At 44.4% G+C, this 21,459-nt stretch overlaps 1 protein-coding gene across 5 annotated transcripts in view; it reads right to left on the bottom strand.

The window, feature by feature from the left end:
• Window positions 1-21,459, bottom strand: part of LONRF3 (LON peptidase N-terminal domain and ring finger 3) — a 43,848-nt gene that overhangs the window by 17,532 nt on the left and 4,857 nt on the right. Inside the window, exons 3-6 of one of the 5 annotated variants that reach the window (XM_032258351.1) lie at window positions 17,515-17,637; window positions 13,460-13,615; window positions 10,873-11,137; window positions 9,986-10,076 (exon numbers count right to left, since the gene is read on the bottom strand). In XM_032258351.1, the coding sequence (XP_032114242.1) occupies window positions 9,986-10,076; window positions 10,873-11,137; window positions 13,460-13,615; window positions 17,515-17,637 (635 nt within the window). Of the gene's footprint in view, window positions 1-9,985; window positions 10,077-10,848; window positions 11,138-13,459; window positions 13,616-17,514; window positions 17,638-21,459 lie in introns of all 5 variants that reach the window. The other 4 variants (XM_032258347.1, XM_032258348.1, XM_032258349.1 and 1 more) reach the window with 4 other exon arrangements.

The following is a 21,459-nucleotide window of genomic DNA, read 5'->3' as shown; positions in this document are numbered from 1 at the left end:
GCAATCACTAAGGATTGAGGGGCAGGGTTCTGAAGTGTTGAAGTTAGGGGGTAACTTTCCTCAGCAGAGCTCTCCCAGTTCAGCAAAGGAGACTTGGACATTGGAAAGGTCCTCATTTACACACCTCCAATTATTGTTTTATTCACTCTTTCCACCCTTTTCCACGTGGAACTTACAACCTGCTCCTCCTCATTTTCTCTCTAGAATCCGAATATACAAATTCACACTCTAATTTGTCTTTCTACCAATGCAGCACCATGAAACTGGATTTCATACTAGAAACCTGCACAAAGTCGTACAAATGTCTAGTTTCATGACCCACACAGATTGCTTCAGACTATCTTTACTCTTAGACGTTCTCTCCCAAAGACACGTGAGGGTAAAAAAGAGAACCCAATCATATTCCTAACAAGAAAGAGAAGAAAAACACTAAAGGGAGGTGGAATCAAAAGCTTTTTTGGCCATGTGCGGTGGCTCATGCCTGTAATCCCAGCATTTTGGGAGACCGAGGCAGGTGGATCACAAGGTCAGGAGTTCAAGACCAGCCTGGCCAACATGGTGAAACCCGGTCTCTACTAAAAATACAAAAATTAGGCCAGGTGCGGTGGCTCAAGCCTGTAATCCCAGCACTTTGGGAGGCCAACGCAGGTGGATCACAAGGTCAGGAGTTTGAGACCTTGTGATCCATCTGCCTTGCCAACATGGTGAAACCCCGTCTCTACTAAAAATACAAAAATTAGCTGGGTGTGCTGGCGCACGCCTGTAATCCCAGCTACTTGCAAGGCTGAGGCAGGAAAATCATTTGAACCCAGAAGCAGAGGTTGCATTGAGCCGAGATTGTGCCATTGCACTCCAGCCTGGGTGACAGGGCAAGGCTCTGTTTAAAAAAAAAAAAAAAAAAAGCTTTTACAAGGCTATCATAAAAATTCAAGCTGAAGCATGTGTATGAAATAGCCTCTGTTGGCCGGACGCAGTGGCTCACACCTGTAATCCCAGCACTTTGGGAGGCCAAGGTGGGCAGATCACAAGGTCAAGAGATCAAGACTATCCTGGCCAACTTGGTAGAACCCCAATACAATACTAAAATACTAAAAATACAAAAATTAGCTGGGCATGATGGCACGCACCTGTAGTCCCAGCTACTCGGGAGGCTGAGGCAGGAGAACTGCTTGAACCCAGGAGGCGGAGGTTGCAGTGAGCCGAGATCACCCCACTGCACTCCAGCCTGGCACCTGGCAACAGAGCGAGACAGTCTCAAAAAAAAAAAAAAAAAAAAAAAAACCAGGAAAAAAAAAAAAGAAATAGCCTCTGTCAACATCTGATGTCTAACTGAGAGACAAACCCTGTTGAAAAAGGAACTACATACTTCTAACTGATGGCTGCAGTTTTCAGAACCTCAAGATCCAAAGTTCTTTCTAGATTTAGCAGGCTTCTTATCACCATCAAGCAGTGAGAGGCCAGCTATAACTTCGCAGCCTAGGCAATGGCTACTCCAGGCACAGAGGGGTTTTTGGTTTGAAGTCTCAGTTAGAACAGAGGGGCAGGATAAGGGAAATGATGACTTTTAAATTTCGAGCGAGCTAACTCGAAGGGGGTCTTATCCTCTTGGTGTTTATTTCTTGGACCAAATTTCCAGCCCTCCTTCAAAGCCCCCTGTTGAGATAAAGGACAAACAAGATGAAAGGGAGAAAGCAGAGGAACAAAACAACTTACACCTCAGGATTCTTAGTTTTCAGAGAAATCACAAACAGGATGAGTCTGTATGTTTGATTTCTTGTCCCCTGGATGTTGAGGGGAGTGTTAAGAAGGATACATACAACAAAGACCTGTTCTCTGTGCAACCTAAGTCAAGTCTACTCCACAGCTCACATCATGGGCTTAGAACCACAATGGTGTTACCTGCAGGAGCCCACTGCTCTACCTGGAAACAGGATTTCTCTATCCTCTACCTTGGCTTTACCAGAGCCCACCTGCCATTCTGTCCTGAGGGGGTTAGGGAAGTAGTGAAAGGAACCTGCTCACCTAGCCCCTCCCACCCTAGTCCACTCCACCCACACCAACTCCCGACAGTATGCAAGAGGCTTGCTTTGAGTGCTTCAACATTCCACCTGCTGAGCTGTTTGTTATCAGGTCTGCCAAAGCTTATGAGGAAATCTGGCACTTAAAAATTTTTTTAAGAGAAAGAAGAAGGTCCACATTTCAGGTAATGGCTGTGTTACTCGTTTTTCGTCCTCCGACAATAGTCATTCAGAATACAAATGCACGTGATCAATAGGAGAAGCGTATGTGCTCATAAACGGCAAGGAAATACCTGAGCAGTTTCTGCTGGCTGGATCCCACCATAAAGTGTATCAAAAGACTTTTTTTTAAGGCCAGGCGCAGTGGCTCATGCCTGTAATCTCAGCACTTTGGGAGGCCGAGGCAGGTGGATCACCTGAGGTCAGGAGTTCAAGACCACCCTGGCCAACATGGTAAAACCTCATCTCTACTAAAAATACAAAAATTTGTCAGGTGTGGTGGCAGGCACCTGTAGTCCCAGCTACTCAGGAGGCTGAATTGCCTGAACCAAGAGGCGGAGAATGCAGTGAGATAAAATCACACCACTGCACTCCAGCCTGGGTGACAAAGTGAGACTGTCTCAAAAAAATTAATTTAACTTAATTTTTAAAAATTAAATAAATAAAAAGACTTTTTGTTATATTTTCTCAAGTCAACCATCTTCATTTCTTTCTTAAAATTTATTTTATTTTGCCATAAGCTATTGGGGCACAGGTGGTATTTGGTTACATGAGTAAGTCCTGTAGTGGTGATTTGTGAGATTTTCGTGCAACCATCATCTAAGTAGCGTGCAGCACTGTATATTTGTAGTCTTTTATCCCTCACCCTTCTTCCATTCTTCCCCACAAGTCCCCAAAGTCCACTGTATCATTCGTATGCCTTTGTATCCTTATAGCTTAGCTCCCACATTTCAGTTAGAACATACAATGTTTGGTTTTCCATTCTTGACTTACATCACTTAGAATAGTCTCCAATCTCATCCAGGTCACTGAAAATGCTGTTAATGTATTCATTTTTATGGCTTCATAGTATGATTGATGGGCATTTGGTTTGGTTCCACAATTTTGCAATTGTGAATTGTGCTGCTATAAACATACATGTGCAAGTATCTTTTTTGAATAATGACTTATTTTCCTCTGGGTAGATACTCAGTGGGATTGCTGGATCAAATGGTATTTCTACTTTTAGTTCTTTAAGCAATCTCCACAGTGTTTTCCATAGTGGCTGTACTAGTTTACATTCCCACCAGCAGTGTAGAAGTGTTCCCTGTTCACTCATCACATCCATGCCAACATCTACTGGCTCTTTTTTAATGGCCATTCTTGCAGGAGTAAGATGGTATCACATTTTTATTTACGTTTCCCTGATCATTAGTGATGCTGAGCATTTTTTTCATATGCTTGTTGGCCATTTGTATACCTTCTTTTGAGAATTGTCTATTCATGTCCTTGGCCCACCTTTTAATGGGATTGTTTTTTTCTTACTGATTTATTTGAGTTGGTTGTAGATTCTGATATTAGTCCTTTGTCAGATGTATAGATTGTGAAGGTTTTCTCTCACTCTCTGGGCTGTTTACCAGGCAGACTGCTCCTTTTGCCATGCAAACGTTATTTAGTTTAATTAGGTCCCAGCTATTTTTGTTTTTATTGCATTTGCTTTTCGGTTCTTGGTCATGAAATCCTTGCCAAAGCCAATGTCTAGAAGGGTTTTTCCAATGTTATCTTCTAGAGTTTTTATAGTTTTAGGTCTTAGACTTTAAGTCCTTAATCCATCATGAGTTGATTTTTGTATAAAGTGAGAGATGAGGATCCAGTTTCATTCTCCTCCATGGGGCTAGCCAATTATCCCAGCACCATTTGTTGAAAAGGGTGTCCTTTCCCCACTTTAATCTTTTATCTGGAAACTTTGATGAATTCTTTTATCAGTTCTAGGAGCTTTCTAGAAGAGTCCTTAGGGTTTTTGAGGTAAACGATCATATCGTCAGCAAACAGTAACAGTTTGACTTCCTCTTTACCAATTTGGATGCCCTTTCTTTCTTTCTCTTGTCTGATTGCTCTGGCTAGGATTTATAGTACTATGTTAAAGAGCAGTGGTGAGAGTGGGCATCCTTGTCTTGTTCCAGTTCTCAGAGGGAATGCTTTCAACTTTTCCCCATTCAGTGTTATATTGGTTGTGTGTTTGTCATAGATGGCTTTTATTACATTAAGGTATGTCCCTTGTATGCCAATTTTGCTGAGCGTTTTAATCATAAAAGGATGCTGGATTTTGTTGAATGTTTTTTCTGCATCTATTGAGATGATCACATGATTTTTGTTTTAAATTATGTTTATGTGGTGTATCACATTTATTGACTTACATATGTTAAACCATCCCTGCATCCCTCGTGTGAAACCCACTTGATCATGCTGGATTATCTTTTTGATATGTTGTTGGATTTGGTTAACTAGTATTTTGTTAAGGATTTTAGCATCAATGTTCATCAAATATATCAGTCTGTAGTTTTCTTTTTTTGGTTGTCCTTTCCTGGTTTCGGTATTAGGGTGAAGCTGGCTTTATAGAATGAACTAGGGAGGGTTCCTTCTTGCTCTATCTTGTGGAATGGTGTCAAAAGGATTGGTACCAATTCTTTGAATTTCTGGTAGAATTCTGCTATTAATTTGTCTGGTCCTGGACTTTTTTTTGTTAGTAATTTTTAAATTACCATTTCAACCTCACTGCTTGTTATTGGACTGTGCAGGGTATCTCATTCTTCCTGATTTAAGCTAGGAGGGTTGTATTTTTCCAGGAATTTATCCACCTCTTCTAGGTTTTCTAGTTTATGTGCATAAAGTTGTTCACAGTAGCCTTGAATGATCTTTTGTATTTCAGTGGTGTCAATTGTAGTATCTCCCATTTCATTTCTTAGTGAGGTTATTTGGATTTTCTCTCTTCTTTCCTTGGTGAATCTTGCTAATGGTCTATCAATTTTATTTATCTTTTCAAATAACTGGCTTTTTGTTTATCTTTTGTATTTTCTTGTTGTTGTTTCTATTTAATTTAGTTCTGCTCGATCTTGGTTATTTCCTTTCTTCTGCTGGGTTTGGATTTGGTTTGTTCTTGTTTCTCTAGTTCCTTGAGGAACCTTAGATTGTTGGTTTGTGCTCTTTCAGACTTTTTTGATGTACTGTAGGTGCTTAGAGCTATACCTGTCCTCTTAGCACTGCCTTTGCTATATCCCAGAGGCTTTGATAGGTTGTGTCATTATTGTCATTTAGTTTGAAGAATTTTTTAATTTCCATCTTGATTTTGTTTTTGACCCAATGCTCATTTAGGAGCAGGTTATTTAATTTCCAAGTATTCGCATGGTTTTGAAGGTTCCTTTTAGAGTTTATTTCCAGTTTTATTCCACTGTCGTCTCAGAGAATGCTTGATATAATTTCAGTTTTCTTAAATTTATTGAGGCTTGCTTTATGGCTTCTCATATAGTCTATCTTAGAGAAAGCTCCATGCGCCGTTGAATAGAATGTATATATTCTATGGCTGTTGGATGAAATATTCTGTATGTATATGTTAAGTCCATCTGTTCCAAGTCATAGTTTAAATCCATTGTTTCTTTGTTGACTTTCTGTCTTGATGACCTATCTCGTGCTGTCAGTGGAGTACTGAAGTCCCCCACTATTATTGTATTACTATCTCATTTCTTAGGTCCATTAGTAATTGTTTTATAAATGTGGGAGCTCCAGTGTTAGGTGCATATATGTTTAGGATTGATTGTGATACTTTTCTGTTGGACAAGGCCTTTTACCATTATATACTGTGTCCCTCTTTGTCTATTTTAACTGCTGTTGCTTTAAAGTTTATTTTGTCTGATATAAAAATAGCTACCCCTACTTGCTTTTGGTGTCCATTTGCATGAAATGCCTTTTTCCACCCCTTTACTTCACGTTTATGTGTGAGTCTTTATGTGTTAGGTGAGTCTCCTGAAGGCAGCAGATGGTTAGTGAGTTCTTATCCATTCTGATGTTCTGTATTTTTAAGTGGAGCATTTAGGACATTTACATTCAATGTTAGTACTGAAATGTGAGGTACCATTGCATTCATCATGCTCTTTGTTGCCTATGTACTTTGTTTTTTGTTTTTGATTTTTTATTTGTATTTTTGTTTTCTAGGTCCTATGTGATTTATGCTTTAAAGAGGGTTCTGTTTTGATGTGTCTCCAGGATTTGTTTCAAGATTTAGAGCTCCTTTTAGCAGTTCTTGTAGTGGTAGCTTGGTAATGCTGAATTCTCTCAGCATTTGTTCGTCTGAAAATGACTATCTTTCCTTCACAAGTAAGTGATGCTTAATTTCACTGGATACAAAATTCTTGGCTGGTAATTGTTTTGTTTGAGGAGGCTGAAGATAGGTCCCCAGTCCCTTCTAGCTTTTAAGGTTTCTGCTGAGAAATCTGCTGTTAATCTGGGAGGTTTTCCTTTGAAGATTACCTGGTGCTTCTGTCTCACAGCTCTTAAAATTCTTTCCTTCATTTTAACTTTGGATAACCTGATGACAATGTACCTAGGCAAGGATCTTCTTGTAATGAATTTCCCAGGTGTTCTTTTTGCTTCTTGTATTTGGATATCTAGGTCTCTCACAAGGTCAGGGAAGTTTTCCTCAATTATTCCCCCAAATATATTTTCCAGGCTTTTAGAATTTTCTTCTTCCACAGGTACACTGATTATTCTTAGATTTGGTCATTTAACATAATCCCAGGTTTCTTGGAGGCTTTGTTCATATTTTCTTACTCTTTTTGTCTTTGTTGGATTGGGTTAATTTGAAGACCTTGTCTTCAAGCTCTGAATTTCTTTCTTCTACTTGTTCAATTCTATTGCTGTGACTTCACAGAGCATTTCACATTTCTAAAAGTGTGTCCAGAGTTTCCTGAATATTTTATTGCTTTTTCTTTAAGCTATCTATTTCCATGAATATTTCCCCCTTCACTTCTTATACCAGTTTTTGGATTTCCTTGCATTGGGCTTTGCCTTTCTCTGGTCTCTCCCTGATTAGCTTAATAACTAACCTCCCGAATGCTTTTTCAGGCAAATCAGGATTTCTTCTTGGTTTGGATCCATTGCTGGTGAACTAGTGTGATTTTTTTGAAGGTGTTGAAGAGCCTTGTTTTGTCATATTATCAGGGTTGGTTTTCTGGTTCCTTCTCATTTGAGTAGGCTCTGTCAGAGGAAAGGTCTAGGGCTGAAAGCTGTTGAGGGAAGGTCTAGGGCTGAAGGCTGTTGTTCAGATTCTTTTGTCCCATGAGGTGTTCCCTTGATGTAGTACTCGCTCCCCTTTTTCTTACGGATGGGGCTTCCTGTGAGCCAAACTGCAGTGACTGTTCTCTCTCTTCTGGGTCTAGCCACCAATAAAGGCTACCCGGCTCTGGGCTGGTACTGGGGGCTGTCTGCACAGAGTCCTGTGATATGAACCATCTATGGGTCTCTCAGCAGTGGATATCAGCACCTGTTCTGGTGGAGGTGGCAGAGGGTGCAATGGACTCTGTGAGGGTCCTTAGCTTTGGTGGTTTAATGCTCTATTTTTCTGCTGGTTGGCCTCCTGCCAGGAGGTGAGCTTTCCAGAAAGCATTAGCTGTAGTAATGTGGAGAGGGACAAAGCATGGGTGGGGCCTTAGAACTCTCAAGATTACATGCCCTTTGTCTTCCATTACCAGGGTGGGTAGGGAAGGATCATCAGGTAGGGGCAGGGCTAGGTATGTCTGAGCCCAGACTCTCTTTGGGCAGGTCTTGCTGTAGCTGCTGTGGGGGATGGCGGTGAGATTCCCAGGTCACTGGAGCTGTGTCCCTAGGAGGATTATGGCTGCCTTTGCTGAGTCATGCAGGTTGTCAGGGAAGTTAGGGAAATACAGCAGTCACAGGCCTCACCCAGCTCCTACACAAACCAAAGGACCAGTCTTACTCCCACCATGCCCTGTCCAAGAGCTCTGGGTCTGTTTCCAGGTGGAGGCTGAGACAGGCTTGAGAACTTGCCCGAGGCTATTTGCCTCCCAGAGTATTTGGGGTGTCCCCTGGGTCGTGCAGAAGCAACCTGCTTCCTTCAGAGGGACTGTGGGTCCTCTCAGGATTGCTGGTGTGTTCTTGTAGTTGATCTGGAAGCTCCACAGCCCGCAGGACCCGCCAGTGCAACCAACAGCGACAACCATCTTAATTTCTGTGCAAATATCTCAGCCTCCTTTTAATGCTCTTTTGGAAAACAGACACATTTGTGAATCTGCTGAAGGATGTGGAACTTGTCCTGGAAAACTCACACACTTTAACATGTAACTTTGGGGCATTCATACATCTATTAGAATCCATACATAGAACCTCCTCAGAGGTCCATAGACCTAAAGTTTCCTTCTTGATCTCTGGTCTAGAAGGAAAAAAAACAGTTAACATTTACTGAGTATCTATTACATGCCAGGCACTATTCCAGGTGTTAAATACACTTTTCTCAATTAATCATGAAAACCCCATGGAGTAGGTACAACCGTTCTCTATTTTACTGACAAGAAAACAGTAGCAGAGAATGTCACTCTCTCCAGGTCAAACAGCTAGTAAAGCCAGGGAGCCTCTCCTCTTAGCCACTAAGTTACAGCTGTGAAATCAAACATATGTAAGCAATTTTTAAAAATTGTAGGCTGGGCACGGTGGCTCATGCCTATAATCCCAGCACTTTGGGAGGCCAAGGTGGGTGGATCACAAGGTCAGGAGATCGAGACTATCCTGGGGTGAAACCCCATCTTTACTAAAAATATAAAAAAATTAGCCAGGTGTGGTGGCATGCGCCTGTAGTCTCAGCTACTCGGGAGGTTGAGGCAGGAGAATCACTTGAACCCAGGAGGCAGAGGTTGCACTGAGCCGAGATCACGCCACTGCACTCTAGCCTGGGTGACAGAGCGAGACTCCGTCTCAAAAAAAAAAATAAGACCAGGTGCGGTGGCTCAAACCTGTAATCCCAGCACTTTGGGAGGCCAAGGCGGGTGGATCACCTTAAGTCAGGATTTCAAGGCCAGCCTGACCAACATGGAGAAACCCCATCTCTACTAAAAATACAAAAAATTAGCCAGGTATGGTGGTGGGTGCCTGTAATCCCAGCTACTTGGGAGGCTGAGGCAGGAGAATTGCTTGAACCCGGGAAGCGGAAGTTGTGGTAAGCCGAGATCGTGCCATTGCACTCTAGCCTGGTCAACAAGAGCAAAACTCCATCTCAAAAAAAAAAATTGTATATGGTTACACACACCATAATCATAGCATCTTTCTTTTGGGGTAGGGGAGCATGCGGATAATTTGCCTCTCCAGAGATCTGACTAAACAGAGATGATGTGGCACTTGTTGGCAGGGAGATACCTGGCTAAGTATCTCAGGCCCACTACTAATATTCATGGCACAACACAAAACAAAAGCCAGTCAGCCCCACCACGTGGCTTCCCAAGAATAGGGAACGTTGATTGTCACTTGGGTCAGCTTGTGTCCCCTGCCCACAGACTGCATTACCTGCATTCCTGACTCCTGACTTGGAAAAACCTAGAGAGTGGGAAGGGAATCGTCTATTCACAGGTCACAAACCGATGGCCCACTGGGCTTAATATGTCTGAATATGTCTTTTTTTGTTTTCTTTTTTGGAGAGGCTGGAGTGCAGTGGTGTGATCTCTGTTCACTGCAACCTCTGCCTCCCCAGTTCAAGCGATTCACATGCCTCAGCCTCCCAAGTAGCTGGGATTACAGGCCTGTGCCACCACACTTGGCTAAGTTTTGTGTTTTTAGTAAAGACAGGGTTTCACCATGTTGTGATTTCTATTCCGTTAGAGCTATGCTTTTTGCATGCTAACTAACCCAGCAGTAGGTCACTAGCAGAAAGGTTCAGACACCAGAGATGAAGAAACATCGGGCGGTCAATGACAGTACACAGGACATACCTCATACATAGAGCGCATTCAAGGTCAGATGCGTCGAAGGATGCAAGTGGTAAACTGAGAGCAGGTGTGGCCCCCTGATCAGTGGGAGGATCTGCGAGTTAGAAAGCAAGAAGTCAGCGCTGGAGCTACCCTGGTTTCCTTGATAGTACTTCTGAGGCCAAAGAAGCCAATGCGTTTTTCAGTTTGCCACTCTCACCACCTCTCAGAAAGCTGATTTACTGGACACCTGAGCAGTTAAGAATGGAATACTCCGAAGTAGGCTCTCAGAGGTTTCCAGCAGCCCCCCACAGAAAGAGAAATGCAGGTCAAGAAATGCCCAGGAGCCCTGGGGGACTTCATTCAAATGCATCAGGCACCTCTTTCAACAGCAGAAGCTACAGCAACTCAATGGACTGAGCCAGGCCTTCAAAGCTAAAACTGAATCTTGGCACTGCCAACCTCTCTTGGTAAGATAGCAAGCCACAGCTGCTGCTTTTCACATGCCTACCTATGGGAACACAGCTGGGAATGATCAGGGTGAGGCCTGATCTCACTTCCCTCATCCTGCATTCCTAGAATGGGGATGGGGATAGTGAGAGGTTGGCCTGGAAGGAAGTGGCACCCTCATGGGTATGGAATGTCATTAGTTGATACTGTGCTTGATCTGATGCCTTGGCTTTCCATTATATTAATAATTAGTATTGAACACTTATTATAGTGTGCTAGGCACTGTGCATGATCTCACAGAAGCCTCATAGCAATCTCTGAGGTCACACAGCTAGTAAATGCCACAGCAGGGCCACACACCCAGAGCCTAAGGAGCCCCCAGACAGAGTTAAGTAACTTGTATATATTGGTGAGCCCAGGCATCTCCTCCCAGCTACCTTCTCCCTGTGTAGAGCCAGTACCTTGCTTGGAGGCTTTATTAGACATCCCTGTGTCATCTTGGACATCACTTTGGCAATATTTCCTTTTCTTTCCCTGGCATTTTCCAGTCTTGCTGGAAGCAGCTTCTGGAGAGGCAGCAACCTGCTTCCCCTCCTCTTCCTCTTGGTCTTTCACATGGTGCTGCTGACCATCCCCCTTCACCTTAGCTGGGTTCTTCGGACTGCTGCCATCTCCCCTGGCTGCTGCTTCCTCCTGACTAGAACAGTGTGGGAGCTCCAGATTGTCCTGAATGAAGAAAGGGCCAAATATCAGAATCTTCTTAGGACCAATATTGTCCTCTGATATTGCTACCCAGAGGAACAAAAGGAAATTATAGAGTCCTGATCCCCACCCTTGATCGCATAGTGGACACAGAGCTCAACTGAGGGGCCGTCATAAGACATTGTTTCCCACTTCTTGTCCACACAGCATCTGCAACCAAGGCATGCCCAGCTTGGGCGGAGTTAGGGAATTTCCCTAGACAAGGACCGGAAGGTATGTAGGAGGAGAGGCTCCTTAAATAGGTGCAAAAAGGGGAAATGCCAGGGATAGCGCCAGTTCCCCTTCCTATCACATCTTTCCCCAGTAACCACTTTAGCAAAACCAAGGCAGACAGTGAGGCCAGATCCTGTCACTCAATAATTCCTCTCGCCTTCACTGCCATTCACAGCCATCTGTGATTCCCAAACTCCAGCTCCAAAAGGACTCTTGGTAGGGCTTTGGCACAGGTCTGTTCATGGCCTGCCAAGTTACCTCATACTCCAGGGCTACATGTTACATTGGTCAAATGAACCAGGTACAAACTATTCCTTTTACTAGATTTGAGGTGACAAGCATTAAAAAAAAAAAAAGCAAAATCACCTGGCAAAAATATCAATAATGTCTCTAGCCTTTTAATATTTTCCCAGGAAATGGATATTTGAAAATGGATTTAGAAAGAAATGCAATAACAATATGTTTATGCAAATTTACATGGAGAACCCCTCTCTAATCTAAACCCATAGTCCCCAGGTCAAAATATTCATCTTATTGTTTCCCTCTAACCACACCAAAAAAAAAAATCGGTAGACAGGTGGAAAAGGGGAGCATATAGCTGGGAGAAGACAATGAGGTGAGGAGAAAAATAATGTGGGTGTTCTCTGTCTCTAACTTGGGGAGTTGGGGTTTTCTCCAGCACTATAGCAATAATACAACGTTGACTTTCCAAGAGCCCATGGCATTGGCCACTCAGGAGTATACTGCTTTGCAAAGCAAAGTTTGGGTGGAAATCCAATCCTTGTTCCTCAGTTGGTTCACACTGGAAAGCCAAGGTTGGCATTTTTCTTCTTGTCAGATGGAGCTGCAATTAGAAGTCACTCCAGCATTTGAGTTCAGTATTAGCATTCTCAGTCAGGTAACAGTGGTCTTAATTATTGAAATTACTGGGGTTCTCTGATTTCAGGAGATCCTGTAAGTTCTGCCTTTTTTTAAAGAAAAGTTGGACACACCTGCATTTTAGTCCTTATGAAAGCCCAGGGCTTATACACAGGAGAACATCGAGCATGAATGGAGGGAAAACTGCTCCCTTAAAGGTGCCCAGACATTCAGTGCTAAACTCTGCCTTGGAGTCTGGGCTTCTGATCTCAACTTCTGCCCACTTAACCTCTGCTGAGACAGCCAGGGCCTGGGGCCCATCTCTCTGTGTTCTGTTTCCTGGTTTTCAAAGAAAGGCACCAATATCTGTCTTCCTCCCACATCCTTCAACTCCACATTCTTTCCCAACATTTCTTTCCTCTTCTGTTACAAATAGGTATTGGAAGCTAACTTCTGTATAAGGTATAGTGCAGGAATACAAAATTACATCCATTTGGGGATCAGAGTTGTCTTTGCACAGGATCTGTGCTGGCACTCAAGGGCTAGCAGCTTGAACAAACAAAAAGCTCTAAAGGAGAGACTGTCAGGCCCTCTTCCCAGACTCTGCCCGGAAGCCTATAAACCCACCCAAATTGCATGGCCCAGGGGCAGTAAGCCAATTCCTTTCTAGTTTTGTCAAATCTCTCTCTTGGCTGGATCTAACCAAGAACTGAAAATATATATCTATATCTACATCTATATATCCTAGCACTTTGGAAGGCCAAGTTGGGAGTATCACTTGAGGCCAGGAGTTTGAGACCAGCCTAGGCAAAAATGGTGAAGCTCCATCTCTTCAAAAAAAAAAAAACAAAAACTTAGCCAGGCATGGTGGTGCATGCTTGTAGTCCCAGCTACTCAGGAGGTTGAAGAGGGAGGATCTCTTGAGGCCAGGAGTCTGAGGCAGTAAGCCATGATCACATCACTGCACTCCAGCCTGGGTGACAAAACGAGACCCTGATTCAAATCTTTTTTTCAGTGTAATGAATAACTCTGAGACCATGCCTGCAATGCACAGCTTCATCTTTAGGAGGTTCTCTGCCAAAAACAGAGCCACTAGTGACTCCGTTTCTTCTTTCTCAGGCACCAAAATAGGAGAGGGAGGGCTCACTCTCCACGTTCGCCCCCCAAAAAAGCCAAACGAAGTGTCATGAGCGAGCTGGGTGAGTTGAATTTTACCTGTAACAACCTTGGCAGATTATGGCTGGTAACTTCAGTAGTCACTGACTCTACGTCTTCCATTAATCTAGGGTGAGGTGCCAACAGCTTCAGGATATTGGGAGAATGTTCCTGAGAGTCCCCGGGGACAGTTGGTGAAAAGAAACTAAGGAGAAGCTGGTACATAAAACAGAAGACTTCACTACTTAAGTTTCTACAGATGCCCAGGTGAAGGGGGGAGGGGCAGGGGGGGCAGCTTGCAGGGCAGAATTCTAGGGAGGAAGCCTTTGACCAGTGTCCCCAACACACCACACTGGGGCAGGGGTCCTCGCTTCAGTGGGTATCAGAATTAAGTGGGGAACTTATGAAAAATCTAGGTCTCTACTTTCTACTCTCATCTCCCCCAGGTCTGAAGTGTGGCCCAGGAATCTGGATTTTGAGACAGCACTACAGATGCTTCTGTTGCCTAGCCAACGTTAAGAGTCACCACGCTGATGCTAACACTTCACAGAAATGTCTGCAGTGGGATTAAAAAACCCATCTAAGAGGAAAGAGAGAGGTGAAGTCAGGAGAGAAACCTCAGTTGGGGAACTTGAAGTTTATAATGCCTCAGTAGGCAGAAGTCTACAGATGTCTTCTAGGATCCTCACTGTTTCTTTTGTCCACTACCCATTTTGCTTCCTCATCTCCCCACCATCACCCCTGGATCTTTAATCCCTTCAGAGCTGGGAACCTGAGCAGTTAATTGTTAGGAAAAACAGAACTCCAGCTTCCTCCCTCTTCTCCCAATCACCTCCCCTATTCTGGCCTTTGCTTCCGAGAGGATGTTAGGTTAAGTTCAAGTACTAGGAGCAAGGAAGTTTCTGTCTCTTGCTGGTTTCCCTTGCAATTGGATAAGCTGGGAGGTTAGACACGTACTCTAATGTAGCTTGCACCATTCACTGTCCACATTCCTGCCCCAAGTTTCCCCTGTACCAGCAAGGATTATGTGTTTGTGTGTGTATGTGTGTGTTTCCATACACTGAAACATGTAACACAAGGAGAGCATGTGACTTTGCATCTAAAAACCTGTTCTAGTGCTTACCACCCAGCAGCTCCTGCATGCTCCAGTCCCGTGTTGAAGGTGCACAGTCAGGGTATTAATTGATCAATGAAATTTGACAGAATCCCAAACTCCAGTTTGATTTATTCTCTGGCCCCCGTAGTCTCTTCATGATATTCCTACAGATGCCAGCACTCACCATGAAGCCAAACCCTGCTCAGCCTTCAAAGCTCAGCTCAAGTGCTACCTTCCCTCACTACTCCAGTCCTGTCCTATGCAGTAAAGAGTGTACCATAATACAGCATCTTGAACAACAGAGGCACCATGTTATGTTATCCTAGAAAGTTGTCACAGATGTAAGACTTTCTCTCCTGCCAGGTGGCCAGCTTCTAGAGGGCACATAACAGATACCCAATAAATACTCATCACACCGGATGGAATTGAATTAAAACACTTATCCACCCCAGGGCCCAGGGAGAGGCCTAGCATTCAGGCCCAAAGTCCTCAGACTGATGCCTATGTTTCCTTTCAGCTCTGAGAAACACACTTTCCAGTTATGATGTGGCAAAGGAGTGAGATGGGGAGGTACTCACAGCACCCAGGGCCATAAATGTCAGCTTTCAGAGCTCCCTCCTCCACAGGAGCCAAGGTTGGCCCTCAGAAGCCCTAACGAGTGACCCAACAGGACCAAACCAGTTCTGAGGAGACAGTATCCCTGGAATTCTCCCAAAAAGAGCATAATGCTCTTCAATGGCAGCCACAGAGCATCACAAGGTTCCAGGATGAAAGGGCAGAGGGTGGTGGGAAGGAAAAGGAGTCCAAGGCAGAAATCAAAAGAAACAAAGCAGAAATAACAGTAGCAGTTCCCTTCTTCATTTTACTACTTAAGATCTCTCTCCAGGCCTTCTCAATGGCATTGGAAAACAAAAGCTGGGGTCAACTCTCAGTGAGAACGATCATTCCACATGAATGAAAGTCAATTCCACTTCAGCCTCAGTCTTAGAAAGACCCAAATAGGTCAAGAAGGAGGGAAAAGAATCTGAGGTAAAAACATTCAAAAGAAACACAGGCCTGTGAGTTTGAAGACAGCTTATTAATGCCAACTGAACCTGCACCATCTCTGTCAAATCTTTAGCCCTGAAACTGGAATGCTTTAGTAAATAAACACAACTGAGGACTCTCGATGTTCTTAATCACTGCCCTGGCCTCATCACACTCCGTGGAAATTTGCCTCTAAATTCTCACGCTCACTTCAGAACTCTGTAACACTCATCATGGGCATATGCTCGCTTGCATCATCTGGCATTTATGTTAATAAATGCAAGACTGTAAATTCCTTGAAGGCTAAGACTGTGACTTATGCCTCTTTGGGTCTCCAGAGCTTTACACAATGCCTTGCCTAAAGCCATTAGGCAGCTGTGGAAATGACAACGGTTTGTCTATAAAAGTGGACTGGAGAAACAGGTCAGCCCAACTGATGATACCAAGAACATCTCAGGCCAACTGGGAAATGAACAAACACGAGTCAAGAAACCATTCCTCCTTGGGTCTGAGACTTGCCTCTGCTGGCCTTTGCACACTCTGTCCCCAAATTCAAGTTTCTTCTGACTGCCTTTGTTCATCCCAGAACTGGAAAGTTCCATTGCTACCAGTGAGTGCTGAAGCTGTGGCCATGTCCTCATGGGAAGCAGGATGGCGGAGCAGCTAACAGACCAGGCTTTGGAAGTAGATAGACTTGGGTTCTAATACTTTCCCACCAATCACCAGATGCATGACCTTGGGAAAGTCAGCAAGACCTAGCTTCATCTGTCTCATGTGTAACCTGAGGATGAATCACCATACCTAGCCTCAAAGGAATGTAGCGGGGTTTAAATTACATACTCCACATAAAGTGTCTAGCACAGTGTCTGGTGCAGAGGAAATGCTCAACAAATGTTAGCTATTATTATTGTTATCATTACTCACACTATGGTCTACATTTGAGATTTGGAGAAGGGTCCACAGCTTCGAGCATACTCCTCTCAATCACACCTTGTCCACATACTCAAACCAATTCCAAGCAACTTCCCAGAAAGAAAATCCTCTGTGAGAGACAGAAAATCCAGAACCAGTTCCTTTAGTTCATCGATTTTGCTAACCATTCCTTTCTAGAGCCTTCAGAAACCAGTTCTGTCTCTTGCTCACTTTCTTCATCCACTGCTCTGCCACACAACACTGGGACAGAAACCGTGGGGCTCGGCGGAATAGGGGGTGGGGCATAAGGAGAGCAGAGACAACCACCAACTGTCAGAATCCAACTTCCAGGCTGATTAGCCAGGTACCAGGAGAGTCAATTGTAAAACAATAAACAACGAAGTCCATGAATTGAAGATGCCTGAGTCTTCACTCATGCTCTCAGCATTTCGTGCCATTTTTCTTTTATAACTACCACATTCTCTTGGGACCCAAGAGTTGGAATGACTGTTTGGATTATATTGTAACAGTCTTGACTAGCATTTGTGAGGCAGTTGTGTTTTATTTCTAGCAAAGGAGCTGAAGGTTGGAGTTCTGTGTATGGTGATAGGGGAGGTGGAGACGACCAGCGTCCCTTCCCAGGGGCTGGCTGTCCTGTGTGGCTGCTGAAAACTGTGATTCAGCCAAAGAAAAGTTATGTAATGGCAGGCGGCCCCACACCCTGGATCTCTCATCAACAGCCAGAATGTCCTCAGTGAACCTCAATCCCCATGTGAATGTACTTGATTTTGGTTTTTCTCCCACTGACAATCCAGACCCTGAGTCAAGCAAGAACATTCCTCACAGGCTTCTACAAAAATGTAGGAACTGCCCAATCTGATCGTACACACCAGAAGGATGGTGTTTCTGGTGTTTCTGCAATCAGTTAGCACTCCCGTCTCCGTTTTGTCCCCTTAACCCAGGAAACCACCCACTCAGGACCCCAAATGCCAGGGAGACAAGCACGCTCACTCCCCTTCCTAGAGAAGACAGAGAGGTGAGGGTCCATTAGGCAGCTGGACCTGATGTCATTTCAACTCACTCTTTGGGCTTCAGCTCTTGCTCTCTTGTTCTTTCCATCAAGGGATACACAGTAGAGAAACTCCCTTAGTGCCTCCTCCACCTTGCCTAGGGTGGCTAAGGCTTGGGCTTTTCTGAAATGTGCCTGGAAGGAAACATTAGCATTCAATCCCATTTTATGCAGCCTATTAACACTACTACTATAACAACAAATAACCCAGAGCACTCACTGTTGTGTGAAACATCTTAAAAGGACTCTCTTGCCCAGCAAGGTGGCTCACAGCTGTAATCCCAGCACTTTGGGAGACCGAGGGAGCCTATCACAAGGTCAGGAGTTCAAGACCAGCCTGACCAACATGGCAAAACCCCATCTCTACTAAAAATACAAAAATTAGCCAGACGTGGTGGCAAGCACCTATAATCTCAGCTACTCAGGATGCTAAGGCAGGAGAATCACTTGAACCTGGGAGGCGGAGGTTGCAGTGAGCCGATATTATGCCATTGCCCTCCAGCCTGGGCAACAAGAGCAAGACTCTATCCCCCCCAAAAAAGACTCTCTTATCTACAGCCCTAAAATGCAGGCAACTGTTCTAATGCCATTTTAAAGAAGACAAAACTGAAACCCAAAAAAGTTAACTTGCCCAATGTAATACAGCTGGTAAACTGTGGGATCAGGGTTTGAGCCTGGGACTGACTGACACCAAAGCCCATATTCTTAACCACTGTCCCATGCTACCTTGTCTCTGCCCCACCATTGTACGGAGTAACCATCAAATGTAGCAAGAACCCCCATTTTACCACATGCTAACCAGCTTTCAGGGCCTGCCCAGTTATGCCTTCCTTTGAACTAGTGTGTCAAGCAGAGAATTAGTCCTCAGTAGTGGCTTGAGTGAGCACCTAAACTAACTGATCAATTTTCACAAGAGTCCCAGGTAAAGGGATCTGACCTCTCCAAGACCTCAAAGGTAACTAGTGGCAAAAGCTGGAACTAAAACTGCAGTCTCAGGATTCCCAGAATGTTCTTCTCCATGAAGCTGACTGCCCTTAAGAGGGCTAACCAGGGGGCTGAGCAGATACTTTCTCTCCTAGGGGCTTGGCTCACTTCTGCTCCTTCACCACATACTTTAAAAAGTATAAAGTTGTTTATAGCTCCAAGCCCAACTGCTCTGGGAAAGACACTCTGGGGAAAGCGGAGGAACATCCTGGGGAAGAAAGAAGAAGAAAAAAGTGTAGGGGAGAGGGCTTCCCTGTGTGTGTGTCTTGAGACAAGTGGACACTAGCAACTTGGCTTGAAGAGCATTTCACTTGAGTCATCTAGGATGTCCCTCCACCCAGTCGCCTGCTCCCTTGCCTCCTCCATGAGCAATACTAAGTCTAACTTAGTGAATGAAGTGATTGATCCAGGTTGTGGCTGCTGGATACTTCCCTGCCTCCCTTTCTAACATGCCTCTCTGCAGGCCCCGGCTAGGGCCTGCTGCAGACGCTGACCTGAAGCTGCCTTCTTGAACAGTGGCCCCTGCTCCAATGAGGACCTCTCTGCATTCCCCAAGCTCCTTCTGAAGTCTTGTCTTGGTGGATACATGGATGCTGATGGCTTCCTTTGTTGCCTCTCCCTGTGGTGTTTACCATGGACCTTCGGGGAAGGGCTTGCATGACATCAAAGGGCAACTAGAGGGGAGAAGTGTTGGAAGACTGGAAAGGCCTCTGTGATCCCACTAATCATATCAAGTAGTAACCCATATACTCTCTCTCTTTTTTTTTTGAGACAGAGTCTTGCTCTGTCACCCAGGCTGGAGTGCAGTGGCGGATCTCGGCTCACTACAACCTCCGCCTCCTGAGTTCAAGCGATTCTCGTGCCTCAGCCCCTGAGTAGCTGGGATTACAGGTATGTGTCACCATGCCTGGCTAATTTTTGTATTTTTAGTAGAGACGGGATTTCACCATGTTGGCCAGGCTGGTCTGAAATTCCTGACCTCAAGTTGTCTACCTGCCTTAGCCTCCCAAAGTGCTGGGATTACAGGCATAAGCCCGTGCGCCCGGCCAACCCATATACTCTACCTGCTCAGGGAAACCAGCTCACAACACTGAGAGCTGTATCACCTGCAGGATGTACTGAGTACCACACACTCTGAATGGATGGCTGGAATGGAGAATAGGGCTGCCAGATAAACCCCTACACTTTGGGCATTTTACATAGAAATGTTGGAAAATATGCACATCAGGGCTGGTGGTAGTTTTGAATTATATGCATCAGTTCCAATCTCTTCTCTTAACCCTCAAGACAATAAATTATCTCATCACTGCCCCCACCTCTCAGTTTATCACTATAGGGAAATGAAGCTCCTATTTAATACTTTCATCAACTCTTCCTTCACTGGGGAAGTCACTTTTCCCATTTCATCCAAAATGCTTCACTGTTTCTCAGCTCTGCTTCTTATCACACTATCAAGGTCCTTAGCCCTAGGATCTAGGCTTAGGGTGGAGGTGGACAGAGTTGCAAGTCCTCTTACTCCTAGGCAGCTCCCTGACTTGCACTACTGGGAGCCCAAAAGTGCCCCCACTATAGCTCCTTTGGGTTAAGACACTGGTGATTTGTATTAAACGCTAACTGTGTTCCTTGGGAAAAAAGCATACTAATCCATCATCACTCAGGAAAACCTTCTTGGAAAAAAAGAGCATACAAATCCATCATCACTCATGAAAACCTTCTCAGGAAAGAACATACAAGATTCACCTGACATTCATGGCAGAGTACACAGGTCCACATGCTGTATCTGAAGTTTCCAGATCCAAAAAAAATTCTGATAATCCATTATTTTCATAAGCTTGACATCAAAATTCATTAGATGGCAAAACCTGACCTAAACTGACATGAAGTGTTTTAAAATATTTGTCCCACAGAGTGTGAGTTTTCACAGAATCTGCTGGAGAGATAGTGTTTGACTACAGGAAGCTGTCTGGAGCTCACCGAGACCTAATATATTGTCCTTGCAAAATCTAAAACATTCTGGATTCTGAACATTTCTGGTCTTATAGTATTCAGATAAGGGATCATGGACTTGAACTTGGATACAATGGATTTCTGAGGAAGGCATCCTTGGGTTGTGCAGAGACAGCACTACACCCAGCAAGCTTTATAGCTTGCAGAATGTCCTCTTGGCCATGTTCACATTTGACTCTCACTGCATCCTTGTAAGGCAATCAGGGTAGATATCAATAGCTTCATTTTGCAAACAAGGATACTTGGGGTTCAGGGAGTGAAGCCACCTCCCCACGGCTTGCAAGTAGTAGAGCACAGGCTCATATCTAATCTTCAAAACAAAGTACTGACATGTGGCTGAGGGCCAGTCCTGAAGCCCAGGCAAAGATACGGAAAGTGACACTTTGCATCCTGGCATCCTGAGAGGTGTCCAGGCTGTCTTTCTTCTCACCCCCCCCCCATGTGACCTAAATCCTTGGGGATACTGGCAGGCTGACTGACTATATTAAGGACTCGAAATGGCACAACCATTGTGTGAGTGTGAGGATCCCTTCAGAGAAAACTGGCTAAGCTGCCAAGGAGCCTGGCTATCAGCAGAGGTTCAGGAGGGCCAGGCCAGCCATGCTATTCTCACCTCCTCTTTCTAATGTCTCTAGAATATAATGATAATGACGACGATAGAAAACATTTATATAGACCAGACACAGTGGCTCACACCTCTAATCCTAGCACTTTGGGAGACTAAGGCGGGTGGATTGCCTGAGGCTAGGAGTTTGACACCAGCCAACATGGCAAAACCCTATCTCCACTAAAAATACAAAAATTACCAGGGCATGGTGGCATATGCCTATTGTGATCCCTGCTACTTGTTAGGTGAGGTGAGAGGATCGCTTGAACCCGGGAGGCGGAGGTTGCAATGAGCTGAGATCATGCCGCTGTACTCCAGCCTGGGGGGCAGAGTGAGACTCCATCTCAAAAAAAAAAAAA

This window comes from Sapajus apella, unplaced genomic scaffold, assembly GCF_009761245.1.
Source record: "Sapajus apella isolate SASKATOON/1434 unplaced genomic scaffold, GSC_monkey_1.0 scaffold102, whole genome shotgun sequence".
In the NCBI taxonomy this organism is placed as follows: Eukaryota; Metazoa; Chordata; class Mammalia; order Primates; family Cebidae; genus Sapajus; species Sapajus apella.
This window is presented reverse-complemented; position numbering and strand designations above follow the sequence as displayed.